This window comes from Diospyros lotus, chromosome 8 (genome assembly GCF_014633365.1).
Source record: "Diospyros lotus cultivar Yz01 chromosome 8, ASM1463336v1, whole genome shotgun sequence".
Taxonomy (NCBI): Eukaryota; Viridiplantae; Streptophyta; class Magnoliopsida; order Ericales; family Ebenaceae; genus Diospyros; species Diospyros lotus.
Window position 1 is genome coordinate 33,720,804 of NC_068345.1, and position 17,442 is coordinate 33,738,245.

Here is a 17,442-nt window from a genome sequence, read left to right on the forward strand (position 1 = left end):
TGTTTTTCTTTTATGTGTTACTTGCTGAGCCTTATGGCTCACTCTTGTATTCCTCACCATTCCAGATAACGGAAAGGATGTAGCGGGCGCGGGTCCAAGTAAGGCAGTCGGATAGGCATATGTGTGCTAGGGCTCCCTCAACAAAATATTTTGGGAGTGTTTTGGAGCTAGTAACTTAGATCTTTTATTCTTTTAGGTAAATGTAATATTTTGTGAATGTATGTTTTGTAAAAGGATGAGAGACTCTATGTATGGCATGGGTTGTATGTGAGTGTATGGTATGTAAGGTTGTAGTTTATCTTAATATCTTTTTGTGCATGCTAGGTTGTGAATGTTAGTATTCCTAGACCCCCATGTAACGCTTCCTATCTGGGGCCTTCTAAGTGTTGGGGTGGTCTGAGAGAGAGGGTGTTACAAGAAGCTTATTCATATGCCAAGAAGCCAAGTATCCTTTTCTCTGGCGCCTGAAGCACAAACTCTTTCTTTCTCCCTAATCCTCGTCCTTCTCGATCCTTATCTCCTCTCTATTTCAATCAAACTCAAGGGAATATATATAATTACATATTTTTAATAACAATTGGACGTTAACGATAAAATGCTTCTTGATATTTATCTAATTAATTGATAAGGAAGAATGAAGCCAAGGTCGGTCGACAGACTCGCCGACTTACATCTGTAATTAAATATATCTTTGGAGCACATACCATGGACGATTTCAAATCTCTCCTTATAGTGGCTTAAGACCATGTTTTTTTGAGTTATGCGGAGGCCTGAGACTAATCTTTATTACAAATGCAAGAAATCTCCCGATATCTCCCTATCTCAAATTAACACTAGAACTGTAGAAGTGACACTTAGACCATATAAACACATATCTATTGTTAGTGTTAATGCTCTAATACTAGATTTAGATGGTATCTGACACTTATATTTATGAGATTAATGATGTAATTCTTACAACATATAATAAAATATGTTCTCATATTTAAAGTCATATCTTCATTCATAACTCTACAATCATATATATATATATATATATATATATTAATGATTCCTTAAATTTCCTGTTGAATGTCTTATTCTTAAGTGTTAAGAATGTGTGACAATTGACATTTGTAATAAGGATATCTTAATGATAATTCTCAATCCTTAGACTTCTTAGATGTGGACTATGATTAATAGAATATGGACTGGCACACGGGATATTACTTTTGATTAGTATGAGATGATAATGATAGAGGATAGTGAGTTACATGCCATAATCCATGAGATAGATATAATATACATATGGGTGGATGTTAGTGGAACATTTACTAAATATGACACACGTGATATATCACATGGCTCAGAGGATCTATAGTCTATCACAAGCTTCGATTGTGTTACTGGTCCTTTGACTGGAAGCAACACAGTTGTCTTGTGTGTCGATGGTAGGGATTTGCCGTTGCTAAGAACTATCTGGTTACCGGGTGGGAGATGCATTGTGTGGTCCCTATACAGTGGCATATGGAGGCAGGTGATTGCTGATGGAATCCATCAACCTCCAGCGTGAGATAAACATCATATGTGATCATTGGTGGTTTTAATTGTAGAAACCCTTAGCAAGGGTACACTTGATTGGAAAGTGTTTCAATGTCAGAAAGAGTTCTGATGTGTCGTCTCAATCTCACCACATTGATTTTGTCATAGTCATTGAGTTAGTGAGTTTGATCAGTCCATGACTCTCACTCGATCGAGATGATAACTAATGGAAGGATTATAATACACCAGAATCAAAAGCCCAAATAGATTTTATTCTGAAGTAAGACTTCATTACTGGTAAGATTGCCCTGACATAATACTAGTTGTTACTCAGGATCTTTCGGGATACATCGAGGAGATGGAGAGATTCTCATTGTAGACCAAAATGTTTGGTCAATGTCAAAGAGTTGATGTGTCATAATTGCTACTTAATAGTGAACCTAGAAGGTCACACGTATACCCGAGTATGATGGTTGACTAAGTGATTAATGCTGAAATCGTCATTAAAAGTTAATGATGTTATCGTTAAGAATTAACGAATCAGGTTAAATGATTAATTAGTAAGGAGCAATCGTCAAGAGTTGACGTGCATGTCATTAAGAGTTAACGGGGGCCTTAGTATCATTATGAGATAATAAAAGTGCTATTAAGAGATAATAGTGAGCTTAGATGCAATTTTTTGAAAGTTTTAAATAAGGGATAAAAACGGTCGACAGCCTTGCGAAGCTATCAACTGGTTTCTAGAGAAACGGTTGACAGCTCCTTTCAAGCAATCGACCGGTCATGTTGCAAAGGTCGTGAATGCTCGATTGGTTTGTCGTCTTTTGCAACGAAAATTGGGACACGTGACATGGGAGGACAAGAGGCTCAAAGGCATGCGTCCTTTCTGTTGTCCCTTGGTTCCCTTTCTCTCTCCTAGTCGATTTTGTCCGATTGGGTAGGTTTTGGGCTTCTAGGATTTATGTATTTGATATATAAGCCAAAAGAAGAGAGAGTCACTATGGTATTGAACCCTCACAACCTCTGGCTCGTTTTCTCCTCCCCATATCAGAGCTTAAACACTTTATGATTGCCCTTCTTCCATAGCTCCTTAATCCCCCCATTGCTATAGTAGCAACCTAAGCAAAACAATGAGACTATTTTGGTTTTTGGGTTTTTCATTTTGAACCCATTTCGAATTCCAGTCCTAATCTCCCTTACTTTTTCTGTTTAACACAAAGAGAGAGAGAGTGTTGGAATTCACCATCTTATTGGAGCATGGACTGACTATGCTTCTCGTGCTTTCAGGAGTCAGTTTTATCTAACCGAAAATTTGTTTAGGAGCTGTTTGGAGCAAGGAGTTGTTGCCACCAAGAGTATTTCAGCCTCTACATCAGCCTTCAAAAGTTGAAAGATATACCTACTAAACCCCTTATAGCATGGTTTAGTTTTGAATAACACATAGACATCGAAATGAGTCTTACAAGGGCATTTTTTGTTTATGTTTTTGCTGCCATTTCATTGTTTTTTGAAAAAGTTTTGAAAAATTGATTAAACCTTTGCATTGATACTCCAATAGTTGGCGTTTCTCATCATCCATAACATGTATAGAATAAGAAGGATGATAACATGTATAGAATAAGAATTTCAGCGAGGCTGAGGATAAGAGAAATGCTGGGTGAAGTGCAAATTGAAAACACTACAACACAACACAGGTGCCAAGAAGAAAAGATATTTCAGTCCAGAAGTCCTGCTTGTATGTAGGTTTCGACGGAATCAACTAGAGTCTCTTCTAATGCTCTGTATCTCCATCCCAGCTTCTGCAATTTCTCTGAACTCAGCTTTTCACTCTGTTTACCCTCAATAAACCTGCCAGCACATGAATGAAATAACAAACCATAACTAAAATTCCAATGAAAGTGATCCTAATGATCCCATCGAGTCTAAAAGGTGTGTGCGGCTTTTCTGCAAGAGGCTTTTCTCATAACTAAAATCTGTGATGCCATTAAAGCCTGCCCACTAAGGATCCTATGAGCCTATAACAGCAAAATCCTCTCAGATGAGGATGCATCATGGCATGGAGATAAAAACTCACTTCTTAGGATAATTGTAGTTGGGGTAAATTTTCCTCACTATTTCCACCATATCTTTGTAATTTATAAAGTGAGCTGTGCATATGTATCTTCCTTCGGCTTCAGGCTTCTCGTATGCCAGTAACAACGCTTCAGCTACATCCCGTACGTCTACCACCATCCGTGACCTGTTTTCAACTTCATCATATCCTTCTGCATGGTCATCAGACAGGACAAGAAGTTGGGATAGAGAAGTTATGACTGAAGTTAAATACATCGCCTATCCATCTCTTAAGATGAAAAGAACAAATCTAAAGCAGATGACTTGTAGCATAAAAACGAAAATTATGGAAAGAAAGGGGCAAGACTAGGAAAAAGTCTCTGAGTTCTTTGACATTGTCATCTGCCATATATAAAATCAAAAAGATTTGTGAAACTATAGATTTACCACTCTAGATGGGCAGAATATTAAAAACTCTAGTTCGATCTCTCTGCTAGAAGGTTCAATTTGGATCCTCCAAAAACTCAATCAAGTAAACAATGTGCAGAGATTAAGATCAAGATGAAACATAAAAAAACTGTTGCCGCAACAGATCCATATAGCTTTCCAAGTGAAGCTTAAAACCAATTGTTGGAATTTTCAAACCACAACAACAAATTGAAATAGCAGGAAACCTATTTAAATTGCGTTGATATAGCAGGTGACGGCGACCTTGATAGCAACAAGGTTCCTGCTTTATGACTTGAAATTCACAGGTTTGAATTGTGGGAAAAATCTCTTTGAAGAACAAGGGATGTTTGCATTCAAAAACAACACTCCCTCGAATCTCGAAAGTGGGGAGCCTCCTACACCAGAGATACCCTAGTTGAAATAACAGGTGACTTCCAATTCACCAAGTCCAGTTTCAGATAAAACCCTTTCAATGTTTTTGAAAGGGTTCAATTAAAGTATTGCCAGTCCAGATTTGGGAGCTCAAATATCCTAGAGAGCAAGTCTTAATCTCTCATAAATTTGAATGGCGCGCATCATTCCTTAGGCTTTATCATCACCTGGTTTTGAGCATTACAAATTTAACCTTGGGATATCAATGGGAAACCACAATAATAACTTAGAGCTTGGTAAGAAGGATAAAAACAAAGGCAAAAGCACTTCTATTATGTGGAAGCAATACCCTTTTTAATTTTTCAAGCATTGAACCTTACAGTTGGCATTCCAATTCAGTAAATAAATTGCGTGCACCACATATGAGCATGTCGTTTCAAATAGAGACAATAAGAACAAAGAAAATAAAAACAGGCCTGATCCATGTACCTTTCAAAAGCTTAATGAGAACCAAACTAGTAGCATTTGTTGAAGACTGGAGCTTTGGCCCAAGAACAAAAGTTGGACACACTCTCACAAGATCAAGTCCACTTCTTTTTGCAAACTCCAGTGCCTCGCTTTCTGCTTCTGTTTTGGAAAGGCAATACCAATTCTAGATAACAGAATCAGGAAGTCAGCACAATTATTGAAAAAACACATGCTTCAAATGAGCTCAGAATAATACCAAGAAGAAATGACTATAATTATAATGCAAATATTAAAGTTGCCCTTTGAAATTGATAACGTTAGTTTTTCTGCAATATTCTTTATCAGACCAACAAGCTTCATCCTTCACTTGACCCTCAGGCCAAGCAGGGTTCTTGGAAACAGCAGCCCCAGAAGATACAACCACCACTCTCTTGACATTTGCTTCAGAACTTTCCTCGAGTACATTAAGTGTACCCTTTACAGCTGGCTCAATTAGTTGTACCTACAAAGAGAGTTATTAGATACTGTGAAATCAATAAAAAAAACTTAACCAATAATATGTTAAGCTAATTAAAGTCCTACAAAATGCAAAAATATATTGATTGCAAACAGCTTGTAGCAGTTCAGTTGTGCCAATTTACTAACTTAGATGACTCCTAGAACTTTTAACAGAGGATTGTCTTTTCCTCTTCTTTTTTTTTTTTTTTTCACCGATGCAAATAGGAGTTAGGGGTTAGCAGCAATCAAGAACCAATAGATACATATTCAGATGTGTTGGACCAATGGGATCAGGGGTAGAAAGGTTAGGTACACTCAGGCCTCTTCCTAGATATATTATCATTACTTGCCTAACAGTCAAAAAGACAACCATCTTGGTTAGCTAATACCATGTAGAGTTGACAGTTCATATGCATAAGCTCTCCACTATGGCCCATGTATAAGAATGAATGTAAGCTACAGCAGAAAATGTGCATATGGAAAGGTCTCAGTTCAAAGCATGGCCTGTGGATACGAGTACCATTGGCATGGTCCACCCACACATTGCAAGTGGACAATCTGGAAAAGTCCACACGGGCTCAGAAGCCAATGCAAAAACAAATAGCCTTGGATGCAAATGATATTAATAAACAAGTACCATCATGAGGAATTCTCACCTCAGGGTTGGGTACACTGCCAGAGGGAACTGGACTGGCAACGTGGAAGACTCCATCACATCCTTTGATGGCTGCAGAAACTGAACTGCGATCCAGCAGGTCTGCCTTGAAAAGTTTCAGGTTCTCAGATGCTTTTTCAAATTTCATCAAATGAGCATTTTTCTCATCATCTGCAAAATACATGGGTAAAGACTTAAAAGTCCCTTTGAGATCTTAGTATTATAGTATATATAAAGGTTTCCAATTACATGATATTGTAAAGAGTAACTATCACTAACGGTCCCTCAGCTAAGGTTTCAATGGACAAAACATTCTCCACACATCTTAGAAATATAACTGACCACCTCTATTTTGCTAAACGTTGTGTCAAATTTTTTCTTACCATTTATCCTGTTTTTGAGTTAACAAAAGTAGTTGTTTATGCTCAGAGTTAATAAAAACAAGCTCGCATCAACATGTTAGAAGACCAAATACTACATTTACCCTTATGTCCATTTTATCCTTGTATTTATATTGTTGTCATCCTCATAACAAGCTTTAATCACACTAGTTGGAGTTAACCAAATGGGTTATAAAATAATTAACTTAGGGTGTTCAATGATATTTTACCCTATTCTAAAACAAGCTCCTATAAAAATTGAACTCTTATTTGTTTAAAGGCAATTTCATTTAATTGCAATGTTCTCTTTCAAATATCAGAAAATGTCCATCCACAAGAGCCATATCTTCCAAATGAATTTATGTTAAAGAGGATAAATTCTAGACTGACTAATTTTAACTGAAAATAGAAGTGTGAAATTTGTTCAGACTTTTGAACAAACAAGCAAATTCTTGCTGCTTAATTTTTCCATCATACTTTATTTTCTTTATCTGATCAATCTATTAAAACATTTGCCAGAAGGAGATTATTTCATCAAATAGTAGAGGCTAAAGAAAAGAAAACATGTTTTGTAGAGGTTGACATTCATTTTTACATTGATCAATAACAATACATACAAAAATAACAATAATAAACATAAAAAACCAACTGGGGTTGCTCTGAAATTCATATTAAGCATTTCTTTCTTTTTATTTATTTATTTATATTTTATTTTCTGGTATGTTGACAAGTATAATGATATACATTCTTATATAAGCATGATCCTGCACTCTTATTTTAGTGATGCAGCCCAAACGTGACAGGCTAGCATAAAATTTAACTTTAGAAATCTCATGTAAGAAAAAAGGAGAAGGATATGTCGGGATCAGCACAACAATGGCAAGGCACTCATTCACCTTGCTAATCACAGAAACACTGACATGACCAAGCCACCGCTTGATTCTTGGGAGGAATCACTCAACTCTCTAATGGAAGCCAAGGCATTCACAATGCTTAATAAATCATCAACTCCCATTCTCCATTAAGTTTCCCAGATTATATAGGCATTTGGGTGCAATGATGAAATCCTTGACTACACACAATCCTCTATGGACTACAAGTTTCAAGAGTAGAGGACTTGGAACTGACCAACATTTAATAGCTGAAAGTTAAAAAGAAAAATACGAAATTAATGACTCTTGGAGAGAACTAGAATGAGCTGGACTTTAATTGAGTTTGCCCGGGAACTAGAAGAAAGTCTTTATTTCTAGATTCTGCATTCCTGCTGGCGGATTGTCACCCTTTTACTCTACAAAGTTTACAAGTGAGGACAAACTACATAACAAGATTGGAACTAAATTAGATTTATGAAAACAAAAACAACCACATCAGTATGTTGACAAACGTAATGATACACATTCTTATATATGCATGATCCTGCCTCCTTATTTTAGACTCCATTCTTCTCAGAGTACATAGGCAGTAGACAACTGCCAATGGTGATGACTCAAAACAACTCAAACTATTGATAATTGGTTATTGCAATTCAATGAATCTCTCAAATCTAGTAAGACCATGACACCGATATGTGTAGACTTCTTGTATTTGGCATTTACTCCAAAAGTGGTCACCGGAACTGTAATAATTAAAGATAAAAAATAAATCACGATCAAACTATCAAACACACAAACAAACACAAAGATTTATGTGAAAAACCCAAATCGAAAAAAATCATAGACAGAAAGAACAAATTATCACTATAATAATATTGCTACTACAATTGTGATGTTGCTGCAATAATTCCAAGGTATTGGGTACCTATTTATAGATCTACCACTTATCTATAGATGCATATAAAAAATGATTTAACTTGTATAAATCTATATTCTTATCAAAAGATGAGCCTCAAAGATAAATCTTGATTAGCCACAAAAATAAATCTTCAATTGTAAATGTGTCCCAATCACAATCAAATTTGACATCCCAATTATAGTCAAATTTGAATTCCAGATCACAATTATAACAAACTCCACCCTAACACGAAATTCAAATATGAAATTATTCATAATTCTTTCTTCTAGCAAAATCACAAAGAATTAATCTTCCCGATGAATTCCAACCAAATCCACACAAGGCTCACTATAGTCGATATCTTTAGCTACACTCAAAGTATAGATAACAAAATCAACCTCAGCATACCTTTACTGAGCTTAATGGCTCCACTTTCACCAATATACTTTTATCCATTTAAATTAAGAGTACTCACATCACCTAAATCCATATATGCTAAAATTGCTTGCGTATTCTCTTGAAAATCTAATATTTCGGTCCAACAATGAAATATCATATTTTAAAGTTGTCATTGCCAAGATCAAATAACCCCAAATGATGTCAAAAGCCAATAAAAGAAAGACTTAATAAAAAACAAACTAGGATAGCATATATGGGCAACAAATCTAGGTGAGATAGATTTGGATTTGTTGGATCTAGGCTAGATAGATTTGGCGGGTTGGATTTGGTCTTGAATGGATCAAATCTAGACAGATCTGATCTGGCAGGCTGGATCTACCGGATTCGGGTAGATCTATAAAGGAAAATTACCTCTTGAAGAGAAGATTCAAAACCAACACTAGATCGAGGCGATCACAAAGCCATCCAAGCATCCAACCTCTAACAGTATTCATGCAAACAAGCAACACCAAGAACCTCCAAGGGGGCGACTTCCTAAGGCTTGAATAGTGCTAGCTCAAAAAGGGCGGTGTGGGAGCTCTCTTATTTTTCTCATACATCACTATTTTCCATGCATCTCGTGGCATCAATGAAAGAACCACTTAGGGTTATTTATAACCCTTAGGCACAAAACCCTAATTAAAGGGGTTTGGGCCCCATGGTATTTTAAACCCATGTTTTAAACACTTTAAAACATAATATTGGGTCTTTCTTTCTATTCTCCTTTTGGGCTTTATGTGTTAAACACTTTAAAACAACCCTTTTGGGCCTTATGTTTTAAACAATTTAAAACAGCCCATTTGACTCCTTAAATCACCTCAATAGCCTTATGTTAGTCCATAAATAAAATCCTAATTAATTAGGTACCAATTCCCATCAAAACCTAAGGCCCCAATTAGGTAACCTAGTCCAACTAGGATTTTAGGGGGAATTTGACAAGCCTAATTTATGGATTCTATTTATCTTAGCTCTTCACAAGGGTTTCCTCAAACCCTAAACAAGCATGTCATTACCTAGTGATGTTTGCCCTTATGCATGTGACCCATTAGCCTTCTACTTATGTTGGCAATGACCATCTCAAAGGCTACCAAGAGCGGAGTCTAACAACCTATCATGGCCCCCAATTAATAGAATGGTCAAGTTGTGATCACTACCTTTTAGTGCTGGTCTTCCCATACAATTCAATCCCTTCATCAGTTTAAAGTGTCTCGACCAAACAAAGATATGGAAAGAGAGTTAATCACTTTTCAGTTTGATCATGATATTCTTTGGTCTCTTGAAAGGATGACTTCCTTTGGATTAACATCCAACTGTGGCCACAGACTTCAAGTTATCTTTCATGAAAGGGCCCATGAGACATATCTCCCCTTAATTAGAGTCGATGAATATCTTGACCACTCACAGCCTTCACATGCTTCATGGCATACCCAATCACTGTCGCACTCACAACCCTTATTGAGATTCTTCCATAATAGTGTCAAAGTATACGAATTCACATGCAAGGCACTATGGTGATCTCAACTCAAAGGATCACTTGCACGACTGTCACAAGAGGTTTCCTTAGACACTCTTTGCAAGATCCATTTGGAATCCTCGAGTCGAGCCACTATCTAATGAACTTGTTTTCTAACAAGCACCCGTGTATTAACTTAGGCATCTAATGCCCACAGTCTGTAAGATCAATTGCCACCTTCCCTACGATGACAACACAGTACACACCGATCTCTTTGTGTCATTGATGTCCCATCTCAATGACACTTTTGACCAAGAATGTTTTAAGCCATACTCTTGTGTGTATCAAAGACTTTACAATTAAAGTCACGCTTTAATTATTTTCTACATAGAGTATCCCTAGGAATTTTGTCTTTAGGCACCTTATATAATTAAATATAAAAGACAAAGATGTGCCGATTGAATATAATGAACATGAAACAAATAGATATATAACTCATTAATATATCAAATCTTAATGTATCATGCACAACTTAACATTTAAACTGTAAGCCATACACTAACAATATTAAATCTTAATGTATCAATTACATCTTAACACTTAACCTATAGTACATACACTAAGAAAGAAATCTCTACTTTCCGTTTCTTGTTGGATTGAGTAGTTAGATTGTGAGAGGGAGCAGCTGTGGAGTTAGGATGCCTAATATGACAGAAGCAGCAAAAGAACTAGGACAATAATCATAAAACAGGAACAGATTAGTTAAACCTTGTTGAGTGGGTTGAGATTATTGTTTAAGGAACCAAATCCCTTCTTCAGATACAGATCATGCAGAAGCCAGACAGTAGGAGTGGGTCTGGGATATGATTGTTTAAGGAACCAAATCCTTTCTTCAGAAACAAATCATACGGAAGCCACGCAATAGGAACCAAATTTCTTCCCAAATTTCTTCTTCAGACTCAAATCATAAATGAGCCACCTGCCAGACAATAAGAGTGGGTCTGGGATCTGATTGTTTAACGAACCAAATCCCGTACTCAGACACTAAATCAGACAGAAGCCAGAAACTATGAAAAGAGTCTTGATTGCCCGGCCGGGCTACTAGATAGCCCATACTGAGCTGTGCCAGAAGTAGATGTAGGTAATTATTAGTTATAAAAAAGGAGGATTGAGAAGGTGGGTTCAGCAACAGCAACTAGAGTGCCAAATTCAAACCAGATTAGGACCTAAGGCAATCAATAATGTTTGTTATGCACAGACAGAAGAGACATGCCATGTGTACTTTCATAAGAAGAAACTCAATCAGAAGTAAAAAGCCAACAGAAAAGTGGAGAGACCGAATCCGAAGAAAAAATAATCAAAATCGTAAGGGTAGATAGATGCAGTAGAACAGTGAGGAAGCATACGAGGATCTCTGACCGTTCCGTGGACGGTGTAGCCATTGGAGAGGAGACGCTTCACCAACCATGAAGCTACGTACCCTCCTGCCCCTGTCACGTACACCCTCCCCTTCTCCGCCATTTGTAATCAGCAGTTACCAGAAAAGCAGGCACCAGAGGTAATTAAAGATGGACGACAGGAGATAATAATGCTGTTTATACAAATGGCTTTCGAGTCTCTGTGTGTTTAACAATATATTCTCTTTTGGAAATGACTATTAGAAATATTTGAGGTGATATTAGTACATTAACACATTATATTATGTGTTATACTAATATAAATATATAATATATTAATATATAAATGTTATCACCTCAAATATACTAATTTAATATTTTCATATATAAGGGTAAATTATAAAGAATAATCTTATGAAATATTTGAGGTGATATTAGTACATTAACACATTATATTATGTGTTATACTAATATAAATATATAATATATTAATATATAAATGTTATCAAAATATTAAATTTAATATTTTCATATATCAAGGTAAATTATAAAGAATATTCTTAAGATTTAGTGAAGTTGCAAGAGACCTCTAACATAGGTCAATGATAACTCTTGTTGTTAAAATAGCGATAAAATGATAAATTTAATCTTTATTCTTTTTTATTTAAATAAAAAATAATGTCTCCAAAGTATGACTCAGCAATAAAGCATATAGAGTTTCATAAGAAATATTAGAGATCAAATTTTTATTGTAACATTTGCTCCATGTAGAGATTTGAATTGAATGTCTTATTCTATACGTGTATAGGTTGTGAACACATCTGAATTTACTCAATAGACGAATCAGGGGGAATGCTGCTTGTTTTCAAAACTAATTGAGTAAAACTCAAAATCTAGTTATCAAAAAAAAAAAAATAATAATTTAGTTAGAATCTTTTAGGCTATTGCCACTAAATTGAAAAAATGAGAAGATAAAAAAAAAAAAAAAGTAGAGGATGGGGCGGGGGAAATGGAAGAAAAGCCTAAATTTAAGTTTGAGAAGAAAAAGTGAAAAAATGAATAGAAGAAGAAGAAATTAACAATAAATCTAAATTTGGGCTTAAGAAGAGAGAGAGAAAAAAAAGATGAATAGAAGAAAAAGAAAAAAGGATGATGATGGTGATAAACAGTAAAAGAAAAAAAAAAAAGAGAATAAGAAGAAAAAGACTTATTGTTAGCGCTGATTATTTGAAGAGACAGAAACAAGAAAGAAGAAATGAAAAATAAGAAAGAAATAGTATTTAAATATAAGGGTATTTTAGTTATTTTTTAATATTTGGTGTGAATTATTTAATGATAAAAGAAAATATAATACAACATTAAATTTTAAAAATATTCTTTTTATTTTTCAAATATGAAAAATACTTTTTCAAAAACCCTAAATCTCATAGATATTGCATCAAGTTTTCTAGGCTAAGCATCAATGCTATTAAGATTATAATTTTTTTCAAAATAAAAATTAAAGAACTAGTCAATCAAGAATAAAACTACTTTTGTTGTGCCATAAATTTATCAAGCGTTTCCCTGTGTATTTTTTTAATGAATAAATATAAGTTGGTGTATTTTTTTAAAAAGTAATAATAAATAAATAGTGAAGAAATAATTAATGATATTAATCATTAATGATAAATAATTGGGGTAAGGGTCAAATTGTACAAGAAAAAAAGTGATATGTCACTCTATAAATTGTAAAGTAAAATAAAAGTGAGTAGGGTGCTTTTTAAGGGGGAAATAAAGAAAAAAAAAATAAAAAATGTTTTTTTCTCGATATGCTGGATTTTTTCTTAGAAACGTTGGGCATTATTTTCAGAAGCTAAAAGCTGCGTTCTTTTTGTTGTTTTTAAGTTATTTTTAGTTTTCAGTTTTCTAAAATAAAAAAACTCGTTCTCTTTATTATTTTTAAAAATGTATTTTTGAAAATAAAAAAAAAATTATAAAGAAAAATCAAAACAACAAAAAATTATTTTTAGTGTTTTCATCCAAAACAAACTCAAAATTCAAAACACATTTATTTATTTGTATTTTATTATTATAATAGAAAAAAATATTACAAAATTCATTAACTTTAAAATGTATATATTTTTTTAGTAATATATTAATATTGAATATTTTTAATTTATCAAATAATCAAATTTATTGAATAAAATATTATTAAAAATTATTTTCAAAAGTTCAAAGAGAACGCGTTTTCTAATTTTTTGTTTTGAGAAATAGTTTTTCAAAATGACAAAGAGAACACGTTTTTAATTTTTTTAAAATAGACTATCAAAACAGAAAATTGAAAATAAATTTAAAATTAAAAATTAAAAAGTAAAGAAAATGCAACCTAATTATTTTAGGTTTTCTTTACAAAATTTTTTTTCACTTTTAAAAATAATAAAATAAACATATTTTTATTATTTTAAAAAATTAAAAACTAAAAATAACAAAGAAAACGCATGTTAAAACTTTCTTCTCAAAAGTTGAAACATTCTTCCTGGACTCTTGTAGAGATAGATAAGTTGTTATTATTTACTGTTAATTAGTTAGAGACTTATTGTTAATTAGTTAGAGGCTGTAACTATAGTTATTTTATAATCCATGAAAATAGAAGAAGTATTTTTTTCAGGTCTCCATTCTCTCCCATACATGTCTTCTTCTTTGGCAAAGTTGCAGCGTTTCCACATGATATCAGAGCAGCTCTTTGCGTAACCTTGCTCCTCTTACAACTTTGTTGCGACCATTGACAAGCTACGGGAGATCTTGAAGCGAACAATATAGAGACATCCATTGATCGTGCTGCAAATTTGATAGAAGGAGATTCATTCTGATTACAAAGTTCAAATCATCCAAGATTGCTTTTGGTCACGGCACCTTTGGATGGGACGAATTACAGATCTTGGAGCCGTGCAATATAGATCAGTCTTGGAGCGAAACAGAAGCTAAGTTTTGTAGATGGAAAAATCTAGCAACCAAGGGAAGATTCTGAGCAATTTGAGGCTTGGCAGAGGTGCGACTATATGATCACGTCTTGGATATTGAACTTGTTGTCGAAGGATCTGGTAGAGGCTTTCTTGTACACGACTACTGCGAGATAGCTTTGGAATGAAATTGCTGAACGATTTGGGGAAAGCAACGGACCGCTGGTTACCAATTACAACTGAAGATTGCTTCTATATTGTAGGAGAGTGCACCTATTTCTGTATATTACACTCGGTTGAATAAGCTATGGGATGATCTGGCTTTTGTGGAACCGTTACCTTCCTGTTCGTGTGGAGCAACAAAAATAATGGCAGAAATGACAGATAGAAATAGCTTGATGCAATTTTTTATGGGGCTTCGCGAAGGATATGATCAAGTACGAAGCCAAATACTCTTACTAGACCCCTTTCCTAGTGTAAACAAAGCCTATTCTATGGTTTTACGATTTGAGGCACAACGACAAGTGTCTTCTACGTTGGGTGACATAGCAACTGAATTTGCTTTGTTGGCTAAAAATGTACCTTCTATGCAGGGGATGGATCCAGCAATTTGGGATAGGGTGGGCTGGGGCTGGGCTGGATCAGGGGTGGGCTGAAATAAATTTAGGCTAGACTTTCACATTAGAATTTTAATTTTTTTGTGGGCTGCTTGGGCTTCAACCAAGGGCAGCTCACATTTGAATCCACCCCTGCTTCTAAGTAGCTAGATTCAAGCAAAACGAAGGGGAAAAAAGGGTTTTGTGTATGGATAATGTTACACTACTAGAAAGTTAGATAACTTGGTGGACAACTCTAAAAAATTACATATCTAACCTTTAATCTAAAAGACAACTTCACTCTCATTTCTCACTCCTTTTCACTCTTAGCTTTCACTCTCTCTCTCTTTCTCAAAATCACCCTCTCTCAAACCTACCCTCGCAGGTTGCAGTGTCTGCCCCCCACACTGCTCTCGCATCGTCGTCGCCGTCACCCCCGCCACTGCTGCTAGCACTGTCGTCGCCTGCCGTCGTCCCCACCTCTTCGCATAATCATCTCCCTCACCAACACTGCGAACACCACTTGTCGTCGTCATCACCCCTACTATCGACTATTGACCACTATCACCCTCTCCACCAATCGCTCTGACGGATTGCTGGCCCATCCCGTCAACCGATTGCACAACACCACCTTCACCTCCCACACAGTCATTTGCTCCACCCCAGTCGTGACCCACCGACAGGCCAAAAAAACCCTCCACCGCAGCCCGTACCCACCGCCATCACCCGCCCCTACACCATCGCTCGGACCGCCACTATTCTCCCGCTAGTTGCTTACACCACCTCGCCCCTCTCTCTCTCACCCTCGCCTTGAGGAAGGAACACGCCATTGCTATTGGCATCGCAGTCGCCCAAGAATGGCGCCATCGCCGTCGCCCCCCTCCCCCACGCCACTTGAACCGCCACCCCTGCACCACACCATTTATTGCCCACACCCGGCTAGCCTCAGCCTTTGAGAGAAACCTGCCACCGTCGTTGCCTGCCATCTCCCCCGCCAACGCCATGGCACCCACCCGTTGGCCAGAGAAACTCTTGATTGAATGATCTTTGTTATGTTTTTTTTATTTAAGAAATATAATTTTAATACAAAATAAGAGATGATTTTAAGATATAATTGATACTGTTGCAATAAGTTAATATTTAAAGTGATCTTAAATGAGAAACTAAATTATTTAATTACTTGTGTGATCTTATTATATATATTAATATTAACATTTTTAATGGCAACCATCAAGATTGATGTTGTTACGTCTAATTACAAAATAATAAGAAAAAAATTATTGTTATATTTGATCATAAAATAAATAAAAAATATCTAATTATATTAGATTTGGTCTTAGAAATATTAATTTTACTCCAATCTTATTTTACACTGATTTTTAACTCTATCAAAAGCCAAAAAAAAAAGAATTTAACAAATGTTAAAATTTTATAAGTAAATGATTTAAATTAAGTAATTTGATTAATACCCTCAAACTAAAGAAAAACTATTAAATGAGCATGAAACACGTAGAAATAACACAAGCAATATTTTCTACCCAATTGTCAAATATACAATCAAAATAAATCATGTTCTTTTACAAATCAAAATAAATTATATTTTTTAATGTTCATTTCAACAGCTACATCATCATAAAAAACAACAGAAGTAAAAAAAACAAAAAGTAGAAAAAAAGAAAATATATAAATATATATAAATATATGTATATACACGCAAAAAATCAAAATATTTATAAATGTATATATAAATGGTGTGGTGCGGCAATGGGGTCGACGGTGGCGGTCCGAGCGACAATGTGGGGGGCGAGTGACAGTGGTAGGTGTGGGTGGTGGTGAAGGGTTTTTGTGGTCGGGGTGGGGCGGGCGACTGTGTGGGGGCGAAGGCAGTACTATGGTGTGGGTTGGCGATAGTCGTCGGAGCGGCGGTGTGGGGCCGGGGGGGGGGGCGGTGGTCAGTGGTAGGTGGTGAGGGTGAAGGCGACCGCAGGCGGTGTTCGCAGTGTTGGTAGAGGAGACAGCTATGCGAGTGGGGGGGGGGGCAACGGCTAGTGGTGCTCGTAGTGTTGGCGGGGGAGACGGCGGTGCGAGCAACGGTGGCGGGGGTGATGGTGACAGTGGGGCAAGAGCAGTGTGGGGGGCAGATGTTGCAACTTGCGGGGGTGGTTTGAGAGAGAAAGAGTGAGAGAGAGATGGTGGTTTTGAGAGAGAGAGTGTGGTTTGAAAATGGGCGGGTAAAGATAAAATTAATTAAAAAATATTTGATGCGGGTATTCACAAACATGCCAAGTTCTCGTGATAATTTAGTGTCAAAATATCACAAGAACTTGGAGTTGTTGACCAAATTGTCTACTAATTAGTTCATATAGCGTTATCCTTTGTGTATACTCTAAGAAGGATGGACATGTCAAGGAATAATGTTTTAAATTGATTGGATATCCTGAATGGTACAAAGG

General features: G+C 35.8%; 1 protein-coding gene across 1 annotated transcript; it reads right to left on the reverse strand.

Annotated features, from left to right (window-relative positions):
• Positions 1–3,036: 3,036 nt before the first annotated feature.
• LOC127808805 (cinnamoyl-CoA reductase 1-like) lies at positions 3,037–11,643 on the reverse strand. Its single transcript, XM_052347439.1, has 6 exons — positions 11,464–11,643; positions 6,018–6,187; positions 5,180–5,365; positions 4,885–5,047; positions 3,596–3,785; positions 3,037–3,369 (listed from the first exon to the last, which is right to left on the reverse strand). The coding sequence occupies exons 1-6, from the start codon at positions 11,576–11,578 to the stop codon at positions 3,237–3,239; spliced, it is 957 nt and encodes a 318-aa protein (XP_052203399.1). The 5' UTR covers positions 11,579–11,643; the 3' UTR covers positions 3,037–3,236.
• Between the last annotated feature and the right edge of the window lie 5,799 nt (positions 11,644–17,442).

Coding starts and splice junctions, on each gene's coding strand:
- LOC127808805 (XM_052347439.1), bottom strand. CDS start 11,578: ATGGCGGAGAAGGGGAGGGTGTACGTGACAGGGGCAGGAGGGTACGTA. Junction 6,188..11,463: donor CGGAACGGTCAGAGATCCTC/GTATGCTTCCTC, acceptor TGTATTTTGCAG/ATGATGAGAAAAATGCTCAT. Junction 5,048..5,179: donor AATATTGCAGAAAAACTAAC/GTTATCAATTTC, acceptor TCTGTTATCTAG/AATTGGTATTGCCTTTCCAA.